General features: G+C 41.6%; 1 protein-coding gene across 1 annotated transcript in view; it reads left to right on the top strand.

The window, feature by feature from the left end:
• Positions 1-22,401, top strand: part of LOC130089553 (FERM and PDZ domain-containing protein 1) — a 57,199-nt gene extending 34,798 nt beyond the window's left edge. Inside the window, exons 3-17 of the mRNA XM_056256931.1 lie at positions 5,398-5,502; positions 5,615-5,778; positions 10,304-10,406; positions 10,610-10,655; positions 11,524-11,628; positions 12,282-12,377; positions 12,693-12,818; positions 13,374-13,493; positions 13,615-13,751; positions 14,499-14,622; positions 14,943-15,035; positions 16,497-16,679; positions 16,799-16,943; positions 18,408-19,475; positions 19,704-22,401. Of these exons, the coding sequence (XP_056112906.1) occupies positions 5,402-5,502; positions 5,615-5,778; positions 10,304-10,406; positions 10,610-10,655; positions 11,524-11,628; positions 12,282-12,377; positions 12,693-12,818; positions 13,374-13,493; positions 13,615-13,751; positions 14,499-14,622; positions 14,943-15,035; positions 16,497-16,679; positions 16,799-16,943; positions 18,408-19,475; positions 19,704-22,378 (5,286 nt within the window). The 5' untranslated portion in view covers positions 5,398-5,401 and the 3' untranslated portion in view covers positions 22,379-22,401. The remainder of the gene's footprint in view (positions 1-5,397; positions 5,503-5,614; positions 5,779-10,303; positions 10,407-10,609; positions 10,656-11,523; positions 11,629-12,281; positions 12,378-12,692; positions 12,819-13,373; positions 13,494-13,614; positions 13,752-14,498; positions 14,623-14,942; positions 15,036-16,496; positions 16,680-16,798; positions 16,944-18,407; positions 19,476-19,703) is intronic.
• Positions 22,402-23,852: the final 1,451 nt, after the last annotated feature.

The following is a 23,852-nucleotide window of genomic DNA, read 5'->3' as shown; positions in this document are numbered from 1 at the left end:
GTGTCGAAACTACGGTGAAAAACGAAGTGTCTCATCTACTTCGTGCCGAGATAGCGAAACTACTGAGCAAAGGGGCTATAGAACCTTTATCTCAGGCTCAGAGCGAAGGGGGCCTATACAGCAGATATTTTCTGGTGCCGAAAAGGGATGGGGGTCTCAGACCCATTTTAGATCTACGACAGCTGAACAGAGTGCTTGTCAAACGCCAGTTCAGAATGCTTACGACCAGGAAAATCCTCGCGCAAGTGCGCCACGGGGACTGGTTTATGTCGATAGATCTGAAAGACGCCTATTTCCAAATACAAATAGCGTCCCATCACAGGCGATTCTTGAGATTCGCCTTCGAGGGCCAGGCATATCAATACACAGTCCTGCCGTTCGGCCTGTCCCTAGCACCTCGTACATTTACGAAGTGCATGGACGCGGCGCTCGCACCCCTGAGACTTCAGGGCATGCGAGTCCTGAACTACTTGGACGATTGGCTGATTCTAGCTCGATCACGATCGGAGCTCATAGAACACAGGGCCGCATTACTCGAGCACCTCGAGGAGCTGGGCCTCACAGTCAATTGGGCGAAGAGCTCACTGTCTCCCAGTCAGAAAATTTCCTTTCTGGGAACCGTGTTGGACTCGCTGTCCATGACAGCACGCCTGTCACCAGAGCGCGTGCTAAATATTCAGCGCGGCGTGAAATCCTTCCGCCACGGCGCGATAGTTCCGCTCAAAAGGTTTCAGAAAATGCTGGGGCTGATGGCCTCAGCAGCCTCTGTACTCCAGTTGGGCTTGCTCCGCATGCGCCCACTGCAGATGTGGCTGAAAGCGCGGGTTCCACCCAGGGCATGGACAGCGGGTCTGTTTCGCCTCAGGGTCGACCTTCAGTGTGTTTCAGCTCTGGAACCTTGGAAAATAACCGACTGGTATCAGTCAGGTGTGAGTCTGGGGACCGCTTCGAGTGTGAAGGTGGTGTCTACGGACGCCTCCACCTCGGGGTGGGGAGCGCTGCTCGAGGGCAGACCGCTAGCTGGCCTGTGGTCAGAACGGGAAAAGCTCCTTCACAGAAACTGCTTGGAGATGATAGCAGTCGACAAAGCGCTACGGCGTTTTTGTCCCCAGGTAACAGGCCACCACGTCTTGGTCCGGTCGGACAACATGTCAGTGGTGGCATACATAAATCGCCAGGGCGGCGTCAGGTCACGAAACCTTCACAGGCTGACGGAACGCCTCCTGGTCTGGGCTCAGCACAACCTGCTCTCACTGAGAGCAGCGCACGTGCCTGGTCACCTGAATGTGGGACCAGACAGACTGTCCAGGAACAATGTTCCAGCAGGGGAATGGTCGCTGCACCCGCAGACGGTCCAGCTGCTGTGGAAAACGTTCGGCAGAGCACAGATGGACCTATTCGCGTCCCACGAAAACGCTCATTGCCCGGAGTTTTTCTCGAAAAGCAAGGACGCGCTGGCTCATGTTTGGCCCCGCTGCCCCCTATATGCTTTTCCTCCTGTCTCGCTCCTGCCTCAGGTGTTGGAACGAATCAGGGAGAACGGATGCCCAGTGCTGCTCGTAGCTCCGCTCTGGACAAACCAGACGTGGTTCCCTGCCCTGATGCAGCTGACCAGCACTGCCCCATGGCCTGTACCATTGAGGAGAGACCTCCTCTCTCAGGCGGAGGGCTCGATTTGGCACCCTCGCCCGGAGTTGTGGTCCCTGCACACATGGGCCATCAACGGGTACCCGCTAGCCTCCCAGAAGGAGTGTTAAACACGATCGCGCAGGCTAGAGCTCCGTCTACCAGGCGGCTCTACTCCTCGAAATGGTCTGTTTTCTCTGCATGGTGTCAAGCCCAGAGCTTTTCACCTGTGGAATGCGGGGTTTCGGAAGTACTTTCCTTCCTTCAAGAGCTACTGGATAAGGGCAGGACCCCATCCACGCTCAAAGTATATGTGGCGGCCATAGCAACGTTTGCAAAACCGGTGTCTGGCCAGTCGCTGGGGAAAAATGACTTAGTCGTGCGTTTCCTTAGGGGAGCTCGGAGGCTGAACCCTCCCAGGCCCCCTTCAGTCCCGACGTGGGACCTTTCCACGGTCCTGGAGGCCATGAAAGGCGCCCCGTTCGAGCCAATCCAGCTGGTGGACATGAAACACCTGTCGTTCAAAACAGTGTTTCTCATGGCTCTCGCTTCAGTGAAGCGCATAGGGGACTTACAGGCGCTTTCAGTAAGCGCGTCGTGTATGGAGTTTGGGCCTAATGACTCGAAGGTCATTCTCAAACCAAAGCACGGGTATGTCCCGAAATCCCTCAATACACCGTTCAGGGCCCAGGTAATTTCCCTGTCCGCCCTTCCGGTTCTCAGTGAGGAGGAGGATGCGAGTCTCCTTTGCCCCGTCAGGGCATTGAGAGCTTATGTGTCACGCTCGTCTGTTTTCAGACAGACGGAGCAGCTTTTTGTTTTGTTTTTGGCGGGCGTTCCAAGGGACTCGCCGCCTCAAAACAGAGCCTATCCAGATGGATAGTGGATGCCATTGCGCTCGCTTACTCTGCGAAGGGCCTACAGTGCCCCTTGGGTGTCAGGGCGCACTCCACGAGAGGCGTGGCCTCTTCGTGGGCATGGTCGAGCGGGGTTTTCCTGCAAGATATCTGTACGGCCGCGGGCTGGGCCTCGCCGTCTACATTTATAAAATACTATAACCTGGAGGTACCCGCCTTACAAGCTAAGCTTTTGGCGGTCTAAAATTCAGTGCTATCTGCCCCGCTGTGCGGCCCAGATGCTGAGTTTACTGCAGCCCCATGAGTGTTGACACACGTATGGCCACCCAGATCAGGCTGAAAGCTTTCACCCTGGCTGCGCGTTTTATTGTCATATAATAGCCCCGCTGGGTGCTTTTTTATAGGGAATGACGCTTCCAGCCTCTCTTCCTCCACTCTATGTGAGTTTATGGTGATTATGCACTACATGAGCCCTGGGCTTCGGCCCCCGGGACTTTGGTGTTGGATCCCTGTACGCACGGCGTGTTGCATTGTGTTCCCCTAGCGTAAGCTATTACGCAGTACGAGAGATACTCTCGTAAGAGAACGTACTCGGTTACTAACGTAACCTCGGTTCTCTCTAGAGAGGGAACGAGTACTGCGTATCTTGCCGTGCTTGGAATACGCTCTGGTTCTCTTCAGTGATAAAAACCAGCTTGTATCAGCCTAACGAGCATATTTATAGGGTGAGACCACGCCCCTTCTGGCGGGACGTGACGATATGGGCGCGAATTGCCCCCATTGGTCATTACGTCACGCAGAGTCTCTCTCGATAGGCTGCTGCATTTGCTGCAGAGCAACCAATAGGCGCGCGAGCTGTTTCGCCTATGTCTGCTTGCTGCTGCAAAGCGTTTTACATTAATACAAAATTAAGGATAATTTTTGGCTTCAATATCTCGCGGAAAAGAGTTTTTCCCCTAGCGTAAGCTATTACGCAGTACTCGTTCCCTCTCTAGAGAGAACCGAGGTTACGTTAGTAACCGAGTACGATTTCTTGGCTAGTTCGTCTCCATGTAAACAACAAAAATGTGAATTTGTGAAAATGGTGATGTCATGCATGTATTATGTGTTCAGCATAGACTGTAAATAGGTGTTCAGTCAATAGGCGCGTAGTGTTTTACAAAGTGACATTGCCAACTACTGGCCTGGCCTGCATAATACAGCTTTTTGTCGTTTTCGTGGATATGTGTGAACGTGGATCATTTTTGACAACGTTGTCATCTGTACATGAAAAACTTTTTTGTTTTTAGTACATCATTGTCGTGTAAACGTACCCTCAGACAAAAGGTAACAAAGAAAACTAAGACTAAAAATAAACAAGACAGAGAAGCTGAACATAGGCTAACTGTGACAAAATAGTCTTGTAACTCTATTTTTCAGATTTTCAAATATGTTTTCGCTTCAAATGAATGTTTATAATGTTGTTGGTTGGTTTGGTTCAAGGATATTTTTATTTCTTGAAAAAACATCCTTCTGAAAATATTGAAAGATAAAAACAGGGCTGTTAAAAAAGTGGGTGGTCACTATTGTCCACAGTCTGGGCAAATGTTGCGCAGTCTGTAACGACTTTCATGTGGTGTATACAGTGTTGATAACGATGTTGACAGCAGTAAAAATAAATGGAAAGTCAGATCCAAATCCTGTGAAATCTGAGAACATAATGGGACCATGACTCATGATCTCCTGGGATCTCTCTCTATTATTTGTCGCAATATGTAATTTGTCTCTTTGCCATTGTTTGGCCTTCTCTCTGTTCACCATGAGGCTCCAGATTGTCTCTCACATTCCCTAGTGAGAAATACCTCACCATATCGAAGCACCATAAACGTCAAAAAGCAATTCTGCAACAACACCACAATTTACAGAACCTACAACATAAAGAGAGACAATGTTTCATACCGTTATAAGAGAGGTTGACCGCACATTATTAGTACTGCTGTACACGCCATTTTGCTTGCCACAGCTATGCCCATTATGCTCAAAATGAAGGCTAACTGTAAAGAGCATGAAGTGTACAGAGTTTTATCACTTCTCCGAAAGTGGATAGAGAAATTTACCAACCAGTCATTGTACACCACCACAGTACTAAAAAGTTTGGCTCTTTTCTTCAGCTTAATTCACCTAAAGAGGGGTCATGTAGGCTTAATACATGTTACTGTTACAATCCAGTTATTATGAACACGAATTACTTAGCAGTTAAAGACACATGAAATCAAAATTGATTAAAAATTTTTATGGAATATTGCAGTATTTATTATAAATTATTTATCTGTGCACTTTTTTATTTTTATTTTATTCATGTGCCCTCGTAATCTTTAAATGAAATAACTTCCCCTCCCTCTTGCAGTGACATCTCTTCTGTTCTCTGGTGATGTGTTTACTGGAGTGAGGGTGGGACAACCTGTCACTCACATGAGAAAGAAAAGACGATCACAACTTCTGTTTCATGGCGACTTTAAGACACATGTATAATATAAATGAGCCTGACCATATTTATTTTAATATTATGCCTATGACAAATTTAATTATTATTAAATACAATATAATATAATACTTTTTATACTATACTCGAAGTACCCCCTTTATTATTTAAATATTTTAACAACACATTCCCATGTTCTCTGATGTTGGTTAACTACATGACATGCAGATAAACAAATAAAATATTTAATCCTTTGATTGTTTTTATTTGTAAATTATTAATTTATTTTATTTGACATTTTTATGTTTTAAATATTAGCTTTTCGTCAACTCTCGAACCCCAGTTTGGGAAACCCTGTTATATATATAAAAAAAAAAAATATCACTGAAATTATTACCTTATTTTCTTTGCAATAAATAGTGGCCTAATGGTGACCTTTCACCCTGTGTGTAGCTAAATGGAGGAGCGGGACCGCAGTCGCTCACCATCTCGCAGGACCAGCAGAGTAGAACAGGTGGTGGGACGCTGGCTTCGCCGCTCCAGAGAGTCCATCAGCCGGTACCACTCTTTTAATCTAAGAATAATTGTGTGGACGAGTATTTTTATATATTTTTTTTTGTATATTGTGTTCGAATAGCATCACTCATTTCCCCTCTCTGTCTGTATATAGCGAGCGTGTGTTAGAAGATGGGCAAGTTTCTGACAATGGCTCCCAGGATCAGAGGAGCTGTCCAATCAGAGTCACTGTTAAGATCCCACTTGACCCCACCCTTAACTCCCATGGCTTCACTGTCTCAACACACACTCCACCCCAGGTGTTGGACGTGACAGAAGGTACATTACACCCACAATCATCTCTAAAAACATTCATCAGGTCAAATAGTAAGGTTTTTTCATAATTCTTTATTATCCACCTCACATGTAATGTAAGCACTGAAGCTAAGAACTAGATATTAGCCGGGTGGCCTTGGTTACCTCCAGAGCTCAACTGTGGGACTTCCAAATTTTTATAACACTCACAGGGGTAACAGGCAGGGGACCATTGGCCATACAATTCTGAAACGAGATTATCCTTTTTGGCGATTTGAGTGTTTAAATCCATTCGATTTTATTTTGAAATAATCCCACAATGATCATTTCTAGATTAGCTTGCTGGCAGGAAAATGCCCATGGACTCCATGAAGATGTCATCGTAATAATAAGTGGGTGACCAGGACTGCATTTCTCAAAAGCATCATGAGCTAAGTTGATCATAGAGACCATTGGTGCGAATGGCTTACGGTGCTTTTGAGAAATGCAGCTTTGGTCTGTTGAGCCATTTGATGGAGCAGGTCTAAGGCAGTATTTACATTTTGAAGTAAAATTTTGATTATACAGCACACAAGCCCTTCATGAAAATCGATAAAACAGTTACAGTGCATTAGCTACAAAAAAAAGGTTCCATTACTGCAAAAAGGATACTGCAGTAATATATTTCTTATTAGAATATATCTCAAATCACAATAAATCTTAAAAAATATCATATTAAAGGTATTACCTAAAAAATCACTATGAAATATATTTTGACTGTAAAAAAAATTTGTAGTGCATTTTGCAGATAAATCTACTAGTGTATATGTATATGATCCCTTATATAGGATATATATATATATATATAGTATAGTATATAGTTATACTTTACATTAAGGTTTCATTTGTTAACATAAACTAACAATAAACAATACCTCTACAGCATTTATTAATCTTAGCTAATGTAAATCTAAACATTTACTATTGTACATTTTTACGATAAAAAATTGTATCTGTTAACAAACTAACAATAAACAATACCTATAGCATTTATTAATCTTAGCTAATGTAAATCTAAACATTTATACATAAGATAAAACAATTGTATCTGTTAACATTAATGCACTGTGAACATGAACTTTTTTTTTATAAAGTTACAGTAACAAAGGTTAATAGAAATATTGTAACGTGGTGCGGTGAAGGCAGATAGGAGGCTGGATCCAAACGCAGTTTACACGCTTTATTTAAATAAACTCAAACAGAAACTCAGAACGCGGAACAAGAATCTTAACACTGGGAAACCAACACTCACGTTAATCCTGAAACATATAACAACTCACAAAGACAGGGCAGAAACACAGGGCTTAAATAATCAAGTACAAACGAGCTAACAGGATAACAAGGGGGCGTGGGAAAATCAGAAACCTGGGAAAACGAATGAACAAGACAGGGAACCAAAGAACATGACAGGACACAAACCCACATCGTGACATATATATTGATCATTGTTATTTCATGTTAGTTTAAGGGACAGTCCACCCAAAGATGAAAATTCTGTCATCATGTTGTTCCAAACCTGTATGCATTTCTTTCTTCTGCTGAACACAATTTTTTTTTTTTTTATGTTGATAACCAAACCATTTTGGTTCCCATTGACTTCCATTGTATTTATTGTCCATACAATAGAAGTCAATGGAAACCAAAACTGTTTAGTTACTCACATTCTTCGAAATATCTTCTTTGTGTTCCAAAGAAGAATGAAAGACATACAGGTTTGAAACGACATTAGGGGGAGTATGATGACAGAATTTTCATTTTTGGATGGACTTTAATGCATTGACAAATGATAACACATGAGAACTTATTGTAATGTGTTACCTTAAATACTTTAATCTTTAATAGAGCAATTTAAAAACTGATTCATTTTATAAATGTTCTCTGAACATAAGTTTAAGGTTGAAATGTGACCAAGCAGCTATGTGCATGTATTGCCTGCATTGACAGCAACATGTTGGCTGACTGGTTTGGCACATGAAGCAATGTCTACAGGAAACCCTACTCTTGGAATGGCTGATGCATCTGATTACCCCACAGCCAAATGGGATGACATAAACACTCTTTCTCAAACATTCCTTCTCTTACAGCATAATTAAGACAATCTTGTAAACAGATTGACAGCTACAGTGTCATGGTATGTTCTCTTACGAGAGGTTCTCTCGTGCTGCGTAATATCTTACGCTAGGAGAAAAACCTCTTTTCCACGAGATATTAAAGCCAAAAATTATCCTTAATTTTAAATTAATGTAAAATGCATTGCGGCAGCATGCAGACATAGGCAGGACGGCTCGCGTGCCTATTGGCTGTCCTGTGGCAACTGCAGCAGCCTATCGAGAGATGCCCTTGGTGACGTCAGATCCAATGGGGGCGCTTCACGCCCACTACGTCACGTCCCGCCGAGACGGGTGTGGCCTGGGCCTATAAATACAGCTCGTTGGGCTGACATAATCTGATTTTACATCTCTTCAGCGAAGCTCACCGATCCGGAGTGAAGAAGCCGCACCGTCTGAGAAAAAGACTTCAGCGGGATGAGCCTTTGCATCTGACGGGGACCGCCATGTCATCTGCGTTTCCTGCCTGGGTGAGGATCATGCAGCTCTCGCGTTCGCTGACGGCGGCTGCCATCATTGCGAGCTATTGCCCCTGGTGACAGGGGGCCCCTGGTCCCACTATAGTGCCGCGCCGTAAAAAGCGCCGTACTCAGCGGGTCCCCGAGCCTTCTCCAGCCCGCGAAAGCTCGCCGGTTCACCCGCCAGCTTCACCAGCTTCACTCGAGTCGCTCAACGACGGACAACGGCCGCCTTCCGCCGCCACTTCCGCCATTGATGACAACAAAATAGCTGCATCTGTAGAGGAGGCCAGCTGCTCTATCCTGGCGTCGGACAGTGAGGATTGGGCGAGCTCTGTGGACCTTCCCACCTCTGCCCGCGAGTCGTCAAGGAAAAGGGCCAGCATCGAATCCGAGCTGATGCGTCTGCTCTCACAGGCCGTGGCCGTGGCAACAGCACAACCGACTGGATGGATGTTTCCTGCAAAGGGGCCGCGCTCCACCGCCTTCTAGGCCCGCGCCTTTTCTTCCTGAACTTCATGAAGAAGTCGCGAAGTCTTGGAACGCCCCCTTCTCAGCCAGAATGCGTACCTCTGTCTCCTTGGTGGACGGTGATAAAGACAGAGGATACCACTCTCTTCCTCAAGTAGAAGAAGCTGTAGCGGCCCATCTTTGCCCACCCTCTGGTGGACGGCGAGCTAAGATGGCGCTACCTTCTAAAGCTTGCCGCACTACTTCCGCTATGCACAGCCGCGCTTATACCGCGGCTGGGCAGGCTGTATCGGCATTACACTCGATGGCCGTACTGCAGATCTTCCAAGCCGACCTTCTCCGAAAACTGGAAGAGGAAGGACCGGAAGCTATCAGCGTGCCGGATTTGAGGAGCGCTACGGACCTGGCTCTTCGCGCCGAGAAATCCGTTGCACAGGCCATTGGGCGGAACATGGCTTCTCTCACAGTTGCTGAGAGACACCCATGGCTGACGTTATCTGAGATGCCGGACTCGGAGCGCTCCGCGTTCCTCGACGCGCCCATCTCCCCAGCTGGCCTCTTTGGATCATCCGTCAAAGATTTCACGGATAGATTCGCTGAGATTCAACAACACGAGCGCTGTCTTGCTCTCTCTCTCCCTCGCGCATATTAATCAAAATCAATTGACGCGATAGTAAAAGGTCGGAAGACCGCAGTTTCACGTGGAGCATTTGGAGATTTTTAGAGATTAGAGACAGGCCTATACACTCAATGAACAACATCTCAACACTAAATTATAAAGGCCTGTCTCATATAGACGCCTGTCTCAAATACAAGCCGGTGCAGTTCGACGATTTGGGAAAATAAAAGCCCGGGCTACTATTTGAAGTTTTACGGTATGCACTATATGAGCCCCGGGCACCTGCCCTTGGGACTTTGGTGTTGGATCCCAGCACGCACGGCGTTTTATATTGTGTTCCCCTAATGTAAGATATTACGCAGTACGAGAGAACCTCTCGTAAGAGAACGTACTCGGTTACTAACGTAACCTCGGTTCTCTCTAGAAGAGGGAACGAGTACTGCGTATCTTTACCGTGCCTGCAACACGCTCTGGTTCGCTTCGGCGATGAAAAACCAGATTATATCAGCCCATCGAGCTGTATTTATAGGCCCAGGCCACGCCCGTCTCGGCGGGACGTGACGTAGTGGGCGCGAAGCAATCCCATTGGATCTGACGTCACCAAGGGCCTCTCTCGATTGGCTGCTGCAGTTGCCGCAGGACAGCCAATAGGCACGCGAGCCGTCTTGCCTATGTCTGCATGCTGCCGCAACGCGTTTTACATTAATTTAAAATTAAGGATAATTTTTGGCTTCAATATCTCGTGGAAAAGAGGTTTTTCCCCTAGCGTAAGATATTACGCAGTACTCGTTCGCTCTTCTAGAGAGAACCGATGTTACGTTAGTAACCGAGTACGTTTGTCTGTGTTTTTATAGGAGGCCCTGCTGATGGAAAGCTTGTCCCTGGTGACCAACTTTTCAAAATAAACAATATTGCTGTTGATGATCTATCTTCTGAGCAAGCTGCTGACATCATTAGGTATGCGAAATGTAAGAGTGTCTATGTGAAACTACAAAATCAGCTGTATCTGGGGTCCGAGATGTCCAATTAATTTTAAATTAAATCCAAATATTTTAGATCCTTTTCATGTGCCCAATGTATCTTCGGAACAAATGGGACATCTGGTGACTCTAGCTATCTGTACCACTAATTCTGTTGTACTCTTTTTCAATTATTTATAGAGAATGTCAGAACACCATAATACTGACTGTCCTGAGAAATACTGTGGTAAGTGTATGTGTGCATATAGTTAGAGACTCACACAAACTGTTACTTCTGATTGGGGCATGGCAGGAGGATGCGGTGTGTTGTTATGCATTATGGCAGTAGGCGGAAATGACCAAAAAGTATTTTTTTGATAGATAACTATTGGAATAATAAGAATTCTACAAATCTCCCACATCATATGTTAATTTATTTTTTTAAAAATCTAATTTTATTATGCTTTCAGTTTTCAGTAAACCTATTAAATACAAAGCATCAGAGTATATACTGTATATATTTAGGTCCGATGAAGGTGCAAATGATTCCAAAACAAAAGTATTTATTAAATAAAACAAACTCAGGTAATCCACAGGAATGAATAAGACAAGAAAACAGTGGGTTGACATGACAATATCGGAACAATGAATGGAGCACAACGAGGAACTTACATACACAGTGATGATGACTAAATAATAAACAGGTGAGACGATTTAATGAATGTCCATGACCACTAATAGCTGGCAGGAAACAAGAACAAAGGGAACAGGTAACTGAAGAGAAACAAACTAAAAGTCCAAGAAAATTAAACTAAACACACAGATCGTGACAATATACAATTGTTCATGGGGCTGCAAAGGAGTGGAATAAGAATATTCAGAATGTGTATTCCGAATGATGCTATACAAATTAATTTGTGTTTAACTGAAAGAAATGTATTAACTTTTATAATTAATAAATGAATAATAAATAATAAAATTTTCTCAGTGACAGGTAAATGTCACAGTCAATGCAAATGCCAGTGCAATTCTGCAATTAATGTTTTTTGAAAGAATATGTCACTGAAGGTCAAACAGATCCATTTGTGCTGATTGTCATTATGGCTTTGCCATAGGGGCCAAAGTCGTCCTTCATAACTCCAGAGAAGAGAGCCAAGCTGAAGTCAAACCCTGTTAAAGTGAGGTTTGCAGAGGAGGTGGTGGTCAATGGTCACTCACAGGTTTGACACATTCTGTTCATTCATGCTATGTTAAAAATGGAGTATATTCACATTCGCTAATTTACACAAAAGAGATAAAGTGAATAAGCGATAAAGAAAATAAGAGCGAGATAATATGAACAAAAGATGTAGAACAATAGAGAGGCATTGAGAGGGAGAGGTTTGGCAGTCTACCCAGTCTTGGGAAAAACCTTAGTCAATAATTTAGCACTTATTTATTAATTATTCAATTAACCATTAATCATAATCTCTGTGTAACTGTGCTGACATGGTATAGCTGCAATTGTGATTTATGATAGAGCACCTTAAAATAGATAGAGCACAGTTAACCTAAAAGTAAAAATTCTGTCATTATTTTTGAGTGAATTGTTCCTTTAGGTGGAGTGCCGTGAGTCTATTAATTTCCCTCGACGTTTTTTAATTAACATCTAATTAAAAAAAAACATTATCAGGCACACCACATGACTAAGGCATTGATAAAGCGGTTTTATCTTTGTTGTATGCAGCCTTTTGAGTGCTTAATCTTTTTTAATGTGATAATGAGACTGATAATATTCCCTGGCTTAACTAGAACTGTTTAAACACTGTTGAAACAGGCAGTTGTTTTACCATTGCTACAATATATTGAACATATATTGACCTTTGACCCCCAGGGTAACTCTCTGCTGTTCCTGCCCAATGTTCTGAAGGTCTATCTGGAGAATGGCCAAACGAAGGCTTTTAAATTTGAATCTAAAACCACTGTTAAGGTACTTTACACATAGTTATGTGATGGCTTATTTTTCAGTCAGCATTAATTATGTTGCTTTTTTATTGTTTATTGGCATCCTAAGATAATTTCATGCATGCTCCAATTGCAGTATTAGGGAATTTTTGGAAATGTTATACACTACCATTTACATGTTTAGGGTCAGTAAGATTAAATTAAAACAAGTATGCATTAAATTGATCAAAAGTGACAGTAAAGACATTTTTAATGTTACAACAGTTATTTCTGTTTAAAAAAACTGGGGTACTTTAGAATTTTGTATTCAACAATCCTGAAAAAATTTATCACGGTTTAGGACATAGTGATGACTCTGAAGGAGAAACTATCAATCACCCGGATCGAACACTTCTCTCTGGTACTTGAACAACAATACAGCATCAGCAAACTATATCTACTACACGAGGAAGAGATTATTCAAAAGGTACACACACAAACACAAGAAAAAAAAAAAAAAATACACACATCAATAAATGATAATGTATTCATCCTCATGTAGTTACAAACCTGTGGGACTTCCTTTCTTCTCTGGAACACAAACTATTTTTTGAAGAATATACTGGCCACTTACCTCCATGTAATAAAGGTGAATAAGGATGCGGGCTACAAGTCAAGATCTAAAACTCATAAAAGCAGTCCGAAAGATTTTTGATTATGACTTTCTTACACAAAGCTGTCATTTGACTCCAGAAATGCTTTTGCATCTGGACCACTTTTATGATACTTTCACAATGTTTTTTTGTTGTTGTTTTTTTGAGAGTCCTTTTCCTCTTTCACTTTCCATACATTAAAAAGAGTATGTTCTTCATATCACCTTTTGTGTTCCACAGCAAAAACAAAGTCATACAGGTTTAAGATGAGGAGGAGTAAATAATAACAGAATGTACATGTTGGGTGAAAATGTTCCTTTAAAGAGTTTACTTATTTCTTTCTACACTCACTCACAGTATACATCTAACACTCTGTGTATATGTGACAGGTGGCTGAAAAGAAGGAGACTCACGACTACAGGTGTCTGTTTCGTGTCTGTTTTCTACCGAGAGACTTTAAGAGCATGCTCAAAGAAGATCCTGTGGCCTTTGAGTATCTATACTTACAGGTGTGCGTTTGTCTGTGTGTATATACAGGCATTTAAAATAAATATATATATATATATATATATATATTGCTACAGATTGAATTTAGATTGTTTTTAATAGTGTGTGTGTATGTGTGTGTAGAGTGTGAGTGATGTATTGCAGGAAAGGTTTGCAGTGGAGATGAAATGTAATACAGCTCTCAGACTGGCTGCTCTTCTTGTACAGGAAAAACTAGCAAACTGTGGACAATCTCTTAAAACACCTCTGAAGGCCATGATGTGAGTACACACACTAACACATAAGTGTCCATGCTATTTTAATAAATGAAAACTTGTTGCTGCATTTTCTAGTTGTCCTCCTTAGCAAGTACACTACTATTCAAAGGTTTGAGGTCAGTAATTCTATTAAAGAATTCTATTTAAGAAAGAAATGTCTCCAATCATGTTTCCACAACTGTTTTAATAATAATAATAATAAATCTTTCTTGAGCACCAAATCAGCATAATGATTTCTAAAGGAACATATGACTGAAGACTGGTGTAATGTAAAGTACTGGAGAAAAATATGATAAAATAGAAAGCTGTTATTTTAAATTGTAATAATATTTAACAATATTATTGTAACGTGTAGACTAACATGCACCAAATCCAAGTTAAATAAAAAGTATTTTAATAAACAATGTGAGCACATAGGAGGAATCAGAATAGCAACTACATATTGTAACAAACAATACTGGACGAAGAGGAAACGCAGTGCTTACTGCTTATAAACATGTTGAAACGTAATCAGGATGAAACAGAACAGGTGTGTGGGACTAATTAACAAACAACTAGGAAACTAATTAACTAACTAGGAAATCAGGCAAAAAGGAACAGATCAAACAGAGTGAAAAACTATAACAAGACATAACAGTACATAACAATTACAATTATTGTTTTTCTGTATTTTTGATCAAATAAATGCTGCCTTGGTGAGACTTTCAATAGCATCAAAAACTATTCTGTCTGTACTATTTCTGTCTGAAGGAAGGAGTGGGGTATTGAAAGCTTTGTGTCCCACACCTTACTGCGAAACATGAGAGAGAAGGACTTGAAGAAAGCCATCAGTTACCACATGAAAAAGATTCTATCTCAGGAGCCAAAGCAAAAGGTGTGGGCATGTGTATACTGTATTTGTGTTCTGTCCTGAGCATTGAGTGGAAAAATGTAAATCATGTACATAGCATGCAGTATACCTGTAACTCTAACCCATACTGTGTGCCATAGAACAGTGATGGTTTCAGATAGTATCGTGACGTATGCCATGTTACAGAATAATACTATATCCATTTATCATGTTTTTTTTTTTACTTTGAAATTATATCATGGATGCTACATTCCCATGGTAGATGTGCTCAAAACATGAATATTTTGGTATTCTTTGTTAGTGAAGAACAGTACAATGTGTATTTACATTATTTGTTTTCATAGGTGATCTCAGTGAATCGTGCTAGACTGAACTACTTGAATGAGATGTCTGAACTCAAGTCCTATGGAGGAAAGGCTTTTAGTGCAACTATGATGGTAAGAGATGCACTCTGAGTCTTAATATCCAGTTTCAGACATGAATTCCATTAAATTGCTATAAAAACAAATTGCCATTAAATGTACCCCACCTGCATTTACACATGTAATGGCTTTACATCTTTTATCCGCATTGCTACCACTCACACATCAGCACCAAAAATGCCACTTTGGAGAGTCAGAGACCTACAGAGCACATGCTCTCTTCAGTCATACAATTTTCCAACAGTCGGACCAATAGTTTAGATTCACTGCACACCACAAAAAATGTAATTTACAGTACACTGTCATTCAAAAGATTGGGGCTGGGTTTTTTCCAGGTTTTTGAAAGTCTCTTATTCTCACCAAAGCTGCATTTACTTGATTAAAATAAATTAAAAACAGCAAAATTGTGAAATATTATTACAATTTAATTCAACTGTTTTCTATGTTAAGATATTTAAAAATAGCAAAGCAGAATTATGTCCTGTTATTTTTTTCAGTGTTACATGGTCCTTTAGACATCAAGTAACATTTCTTATTATTATTATTACAGTTGAAAATATTTGCACGACTTAATATTTTTGTGAAAACCGTGATACATTTAATGAATCAAAAAGGTCCAAAAGAACAGCATTTATGGGAAATATAATTTTTGTAGCAATTTATAAGTATTGACTGTCGCTTTGTTCACCTTTACTTATTGTCAACATAATGCCTCATTGATGGATAAAGTATTATTTTCTTTTTAAAAAAAAAGAACTTACTGACCCCAAACTTTTGAATGGTAGTATATTTTTACATTTTATTGATGCAGCTGTATAGACGTGAGAAAAATATGTTTAACTTTCACTAAACATTAAGCTTTCTTAAAGAATGCATAAAAAAAGTACAACAAAATTTTATTAGCTATCTATTTTTGATTGATAGCAAGAAAATACAGCTATAAATTCATGAACAAACTTTTACTTGAAAACAATGCCACAAACTTCTAATATCATAATTTTCATCAACCCATTCTAAATGATACTTCAAATAATATCAAAACTATATCTATTTATTTGAAATATTTTTTTCAAATAAATATTGGAGTTTTTCATAAATGTTTTTTTATATAAACATAAATGTAGTTATTTTTACTATAGCGACGTATCGAAATCGATAACCGCGCTATTCAATACGTCACAGAAAAACAAATACTTGCAAGGCATAAAAAGTATATCTTGAGCCCGGAAGTGGGCCATTATTTATTTCCTTTCCATACAAATGTTACCTTTCTGTTTTAATTCAAATAGCCTGTATTTCTAAATAAAACAGGTGAGAGAGAGGAAATTAAGTCCAAAAAAAAAAAGATGAGATTAAATGTTCACATATTTCTCTTTTGGTTTATCTTTTTGGTTTATTTGGTTTTCTCCCTGCTGTCCATTCCATATGTCACATGGTTTATCACATACTGTACGCTCTTTCTCTATTTAACTATAGCTGCAGGACAGAGAGTCAATGGTGAGTTTGTTGGTGGGAGCTCAGTATGGGGTGAGTCAGGTGATCAACCATAAACTGAGCATCATGACCACACTAACTGAATTCAGCTGCATTACCAGAGTGGAACTATTACCCGAGTCTGACAGAGTTAGTCTGGTCAAGATCTACCTGCAGGATATAAAGGTAAACAATATACATGCACTCGTACTTACATCTACATATACGTACAATCAGTATAAACCTTTCTTTGTACTCTCTGCTCTGACTTTGTTTAACATTGGTCACACTTTTCCTGTCTTCAGCCAATAACGTTGCTGATGGAGTCAGTGGCAGCTAAAGATTTATTGTGTCTGGTTGCTGGATACTGCAAACTATTTGTGGACCCCCAGATCTGCGTGTTCCCCTGGTCAACTTATTCAAAGTGCCACCGCATATCAGCAGAGGAGGGTATACAACCTATTTGTCTGTTTTTACTGAATTCTTTGTTCTGGTGAAACATTACATTTTGAACTTTAAAGAGCAACGTGCAGGTTGAATTTATAACTGAATTAATACTTGATATTGTCTGAAGAGGTCTTTTAAAAACACATGTGTAGAAATTACTAATGAAATCTCATTTGATGTAGAAATTTTGATGAAAATGTGCTAGGCTCTGGAATATGCCTTTCACGCTAGCAACGCGTCATATGACGTAGGCCGAGGCAAATAAGAGCTCGCGTTCAGCTGTAGTTAGAGCGGTAGTGAGAGACAGAGAAAGTTTTAGATCGAGTTTTAGAGATCCCAATGGTAAATGATTGTGTTTGTGCTGGTTGCATGAATTCCAGTCTGTCAGGACATCGTGTCCATCATTTTCCTTCTAGGAAAAACAAGGCTTTTCGTTCTTGGGTGCGTTTTGTGCAGGTGAAGAGAGCAGACTTCACTGCCGCGTCTGTCACCACACACTCGGTCGTTTGTAGCGCACATTTCACTCCGGAGAATTATAGACCTATATATTTTTTGCATCACAGACAGGTGGTTTAATTAATACGGCTTTGCAAACATTGCATTTTGCTGTCTTGCTCTGCGGTGTTTCCAGTGTATTTACACAGAGCGAACATGTTGGCAGCTCAATGCTATCCTGCTTGCTGGCTGCAAACTGCGGAATGGATTTCCTGAGGGGGGTCTCTGTGTCTCATTGAGCCGTGCCTCCGTTCAGGAAATCCATTCCACAGTTTGCAGCCAGCTAGCAGACTAGCCGGCGGGAATCACTTTTGGAGTCATTTCAGCAGGATATCGGATATCTCCGCAGGTTGGATTGGGAAAATCCGATACATGAATTACGCTGGTATCGGTCCCGGTCCCGATACTGGATCGGATCGGCCCCATCCCTACCTGTGGGCCATAGGCATGCTCGTCTACATCGGAGAACTCGGTTTCTTCATTCACATCCATTGTAACCTGAGCTTGAACTTGACCAGACTCCCTCGCCCATCGTCACTTCCGGTTAGTGCTTTATAGACGCGGAAGTTATTTTATCTCAAAATATCGTTAATGGCTAAATATATATTACTCCAGTTCAGAAAATCTAGTTGTTTTATCATCAACATACACTATGCTATATAAGGGTGTCCAACCTGCACGTTGCTCTTTAAAAACTGAATTTTAGAATGCGGTAGGATTTTCAAGATTTTTTTGAAGGCATTTCTACAGAGCCACAAAAATAATAACACTAGCAATACTAACATTATCAATGCAAATTCTAGCCTAATGCAGAAAAAAAAATCTTCCGTGAGTAGGAGAGTAGGGTAAGTGAGTCAGCGGGTATGATAGGCCGACAATGTGACCACATTACTGGTTTTGCATGTTTGAAAAAGGATATTTTCACAATGCGATTTATCTGAAATTGGTCTCTGCTTCTGCCTTTGTGTGTAGGTTATGTGTCACACTGTGGCAGTGACTCTGACGACTCAGACACAGATGTGGATGCTCTCCTTACTCATGTTGCTAGCACTGCTAAAAGCAACAAAACCGCAGTTAAACCCAGAGATAAGCTACCAGAAGGAACTGAAAAAACACAAAGTAACAATAAAAAAGATGAAGAGGTGGAGAAGGAAGGAGGCAAAGCAGAGGAGGTGGTTGAGAAGAAGGAAAAGGAAGAGGATAAAGAAACCACCCATGGTAATAATGGAAAGACAGTAGAAACAGATGATGAGAGAGTAGGCACAGAAAAGGAAGACAAAGAGCAAGAGAAAAAGCCTGAACAACCTCAGTGTGTCATCGTTGTGGATGACCCCTCATCTGAAGCATCTGATTCAAACCAAACTGAATCACATTTCATGACCAGCATGTCCAGTGACTCTATAGATGCCCTAGAAGAGGACGACCTGATGACCTACTTCTCTACCAGACGCCCATGCCATTTACCAGTGAAAGATTCTTACTGCTGTCAAGACCGCTATTCACCAGCATTGTCTCCACAGCAACTGCACAGCAAAGATTCCCATTCTCAAAGTGACCTGTGCTCTGCTGATTCCCATTGTGAGTCTGATATTGACCAATTCTTTTGCTTTGCTGCACTCTCAAATATTGCTGAATGTCTACCTAGTCCCCCTGCAGCCAGTGAAGAGGAGGACTGTGAGGAGTTGGGGCCAGAGACTGAAAAACATGAAAGGGGGTCACCTGCTAAATGTCCTGGAACAACCCTACCCCCTCCTGGAGACTATGTGTTCACCTTTGAACAAGGAGACACAAGACACTACTACAATATCTGCTCCAATGTGACCCCTGACAGTGCCCGCAGCCTTCCACAACCTCTTTCTCCTCCAGGTCCTATAGAAACTCAACCGGATCGGGAAGGAAGGGAAGTAAATCAGACAGTAACAGCGACAATTTTTCAACCTCCACCAGGGTTTGGAGACAGCAGTTCAGATGATGAGTTCTTTGACGCTCAGGAAAGATTCACATCCCCTGAAGAACCCTCCTCAAGTGCGATGACAAGAGGTATGACGTAGGGAAGATTCTCTATGAAATGTTCTCAAATTATTATATTATATTATTATAACAAATGTTGTACAAGTTAAAGAAGTTAGTAAATCAAATGAAAAAGTAGTTTTTCTGCACTCATCAAAAAAAGAAAAAAGACAAAAAAGAAATCATATCCAAAATAGTGATGTAGAGTTTTGCTAACAAATACTTACCATGTGTATTTGCTGATATTTCTCGTTATAGAAAATTCTGCAAAGCCAAGCACCATAAGCCTGGGTGGGATTGGCATCTGTGTCAGTGAACAAGAAGCAGAGGATCTAGAGAAGAAACAAAAGGAGGAAGGAACAATTATTTCACAAGATGAATTTTCAAATTTCAATAAAAGATCCAAAAAGCGTCGCTCATTTATGGAAACAAATTACACATCCCTTGTATCATTCCCAGAACAGGATCAATTAGATAACAGCTATGGAAATAGCATACCAAGCTATGGTTCTATATCAGTCAACCATGGTGCTGGACAAATGGCATGTTTTGATGGCAGATGCTCAGATCAAGGTCCATGTCCAACAGTCTCATCTTTGACCGATTCTGAAGGAGAACCATCACCACTGGAATCAAAACCCATCAATACATCCAAAGTCAATGGATCAGGACCAGATAATCCTACTGATACACAAGTGGGACACTCAAACAAAGCCTATCAGCGGAAACAGCAACTTATAGAGATGGAACCAGATTCCATGGAGTTCAAATCAGTCTCTGAGCTAATGTCTTCAGTATCGCCAACTATAGTACCAGTACGCTCCCGCATGGACCTACAGGACAAAGGTAGTTCCAGTAACCATGGCAGAGATGAGGAGGAGGAGGAGGGTGCAGTTGGAGGTCTTGTTGAGAGACTGTTTGGAAGCCACTTGTTCTTTGATATATCTGGAGGAAAGTGTGATAGCAGTGTTTTATTTGGTCAAAGAGATGACCATGTAACCAAACAAATGGCGGATTCATCCCAGGCCAGATCAGTGACCCAAAAGAGCAGTTCACTGCCAAGACTAGGCCAGATATCCCCATCAAGTTTACCCTACTTCCATCTCCCGAGTATATCATACACCACAAGCCCTAATATAGACAAGGATGATGATACTGTATATCTAGAATCTGGGATGGGAAAATGCTCAGTGGACCCCACAGAGAGGACAAGAAGCCAAAGCATGTCTGCATCCTTTGGCAGTGGTGCACCACATTGCCCATCAAGACAATTATCTTCCCAGCGAGTCATAGGACCAGAATCTGATGAAACTGACAATTCTTGTAACACTTCCATCCAAGAACTGTCTTCTGGCGTTCCTTCTTATGAACCAGCCCAGAGGTTCCTTCTTACGCCCTGTTCATCTGGCATCCTTGGGCGACTTTCTGCCTCAACATTGCGGGGAAAGATCCAGAGCCTTCCTCTCTACTTATCACGTTCCCAGGAAATGGTAACTGCCAGTTCTAATGGCAGTGGCAACGTTAAGCCTGTGAGAAGACTTTCAGAAACACAACTACAAAGAAATGAAGTTGAGGTAGCAAAAGAAGTAACTGAGGATGTGACCTTGAATGTAGGTGCTCCTGAAGTAAAAGAGGTAAAAGTGGTTACCATAGTATCTGAAGAAGTAACTGAAGTCATTGAGGAGATAAGAGAGGTCAGCCATATTAGTCCTCAAGCATGTGGACAGCATAAAGCCAAAACTGAACCTAAAGAGTTTGCTGTATTATCCATATCCCCCTTGTGTTCCAAGGCAGACAACTCTCTCCAAGTCAGCCCCTCATCTGTAGTGGTTACTACACAAAACCTAAACGGACCCTGGGGGGTGGTAACGTCTGGTGGATTACAAGAATGTAGCTGCCCTCCCTCAAGCACAACTCCCCAAAACTTTATCTCTAGCTGTGGGGTTTTCACAAACTGCCAGTCCAAACCTACCATTGCCCAGCCACAATCCTTGCCCTTCCCCAATCAACATAAGAAACAAGACCTTAGCTGCAGCTCAGCACTGGCTATGGGTTGTGACACTGTAATGGAGAGTGCTCAGACACCTTTAGAGGTCTGCCAGACCGTATACACCAACTGTTTCAGTGGAGTTCTTGACAGTGCCAGCTTCGATGATGAACTCACTGTCTACGAGTTTTCCCGCAGAACGAGCGAGGGTGAAACAGGGGATACAGTGCTGACATCTGTCCCTCCATCCTCTCTCTCTGCATCCCCTGCATCTTTCTCTCCATCTTCTCCATTGCCCTCATTCCCTCATCTAGTACTGCCTGCTTCGTCATCTACAGAGCTCATTCCCCTTTTGTCTCCGTTGGATGCTCCGAACTGCTTCCTAACGAACCCCCATGAAGATATCATGACTTCACTGCTGACTCGCCGGTATCCCCTACCACCAACAGGATTCCTTTCTTTGCAAAGGGATGTGGATACCATCTTAAGTGTTCTTGCTGGTGCTATAAAGAGTCAATATAGGGTCCACGAGCACCCCAGGGATACCTGTGTGGCTCACTTTTCAGAGAACAAAAGGCGATTACATGCAGAGGCTCGGGGGCTTTTAGCTGGATGCCAGCGTGTGGTCAGGGTTGGGCAGACGCCAGAGGAAACACTTCAATCGTTGTCTGAAAGCTTCCGCTCACTGGTACAGCTGACAATTGTATGCTTATGTTTCTCTAGTTGCCAGCGATGCAGGGAGCGCCATGCCCAAGCACTTACAGGACTAGCAAATGTTGCAAAAACTTTTCAAGACTTTGCTCGGGCGGCAGAGCTTGTGGGAAGTGCTACCGAAAGGAAGACTTGTCATGATCTTAGTATTAAACTCCTGGCTCGCCAATGCACTGCACTGACAACCTCAGTCTTCTGCCTCACCCAGCTCTTTCGCACTCTCACTGCCCTTTGACATTTGGACAGTTACACTTAGTAATCCCCCCCCAAAAAATAGCAAGAAACCTGTCAGAATAACTCAAATGTGGTTTAAATAAACAAATTGAGATATACAACATTAATATTGAGGCAGTGTCCAAAGGCACTGGCATACCAGTAATAAGCATAAACTAATACACTCACACACATACAGACACTGAAACATAAAACCTGCCATTTAAATGTATTGAATGGATTAGCCTAAAATGACAAATGTACTGAGAACAGAATTTCTAAACAGGGTACTTAACAGTTTGTTTTACAGTATTTGTATGTTGGGTATAAGTATTTAGTATTGAATGTAATTCTAAACTATAACTGTCTTTGTACTATGGTTGTCAGTAATTTATTCTGCTTCATGAGGAAAGCATAGACAGGGATTTTCCATAGTATCTTCCAGCATTCTCTGCAATCTTTCTCATAATTGCTCTCTTTTGCTTCCTCACCAATGTTATGCACATTCAATATTCTCTTCTCAATACCTAGTGTCTATTAGAGAACATTATGAAAGCTTTCTGCAGTAATAACCTGGGTTATAAATGTTTACTAATACAAACAATATCTTACTTGAGTTGCCAGTAATGTTACGTGTTCTTTTAGAAGAATATACCAAAGCCTACGGATGAATGATTTTGCAGAGTGAATGCAGATTCATTCAAAAGACTTTACATTGACTTTTGCATAATGCTTTACAGCTTAATAAGGAGAGAGGAGAGAGGGGAGAGGGGAGAGGGGAGAGGGGAGAGGGGAGAGGGGAGAGGGGGGGGGGGGGGTCATTAGATTATTTGGATCATTAGATTATCTTTGTGGAGAAATAACAATATCATTTTTGGTGCCATTGATTTATTTTTCACTGACAAGTTATTCCTTTTTAGTCATTCCTCCCCCTAAATTATTTTTGTCTTCAAAAAACACTGCTCACATAATCATACAATGGTCAAATTATTGTAGAAAATGGTTGAAAGGTGATAGGAGTGGAAAAGTACAAATTTGAGTGCGAGAAAATATCAAAATGACTAAAATTAATAGCAAAGTAATTTACCTACCAGTACGTGTCTGAATACCAAAAAAGCTGCCATGCACTCTCTTCTTATAAGGCATGCTGTAAGCCATAGACATACTGTATACCTTGGAAATAGTGGGATGCATGCAAAAATGAATGCATGATTGAAAGACTGACCAGTGAGTGAATGAATGGTTATAGCAATGAAAACCGGCTTTGTAATGCAGCATTCACCCCCATTAAAAATGACTTCTAAACAACGGGAGAAGTTTGTTTTATTAACTAGACTTCACACTATTCTCATCCATATTAACGCTAACATATATTTACATCAACGCCACGGTACAGCCAGGAATTTGTTGCGCTGACTAATATGGGTCAGTTGGATTTACCACTGAAGCCTAGCTGCAGATGCAAACTCATGTAAGCTAAATTTTTCAGTCAGAGT

Source organism: Rhinichthys klamathensis, unplaced genomic scaffold (assembly GCF_029890125.1).
Source record: "Rhinichthys klamathensis goyatoka isolate OS25496 unplaced genomic scaffold, OSU_Roscu_1.1 h1tg000133l_1, whole genome shotgun sequence".
NCBI lineage: Eukaryota > Metazoa > Chordata > Actinopteri > Cypriniformes > Leuciscidae > Rhinichthys > Rhinichthys klamathensis.
Note: the sequence above shows the minus strand (reverse complement) of the source record. Positions and strands in the feature narration are given on the sequence as shown.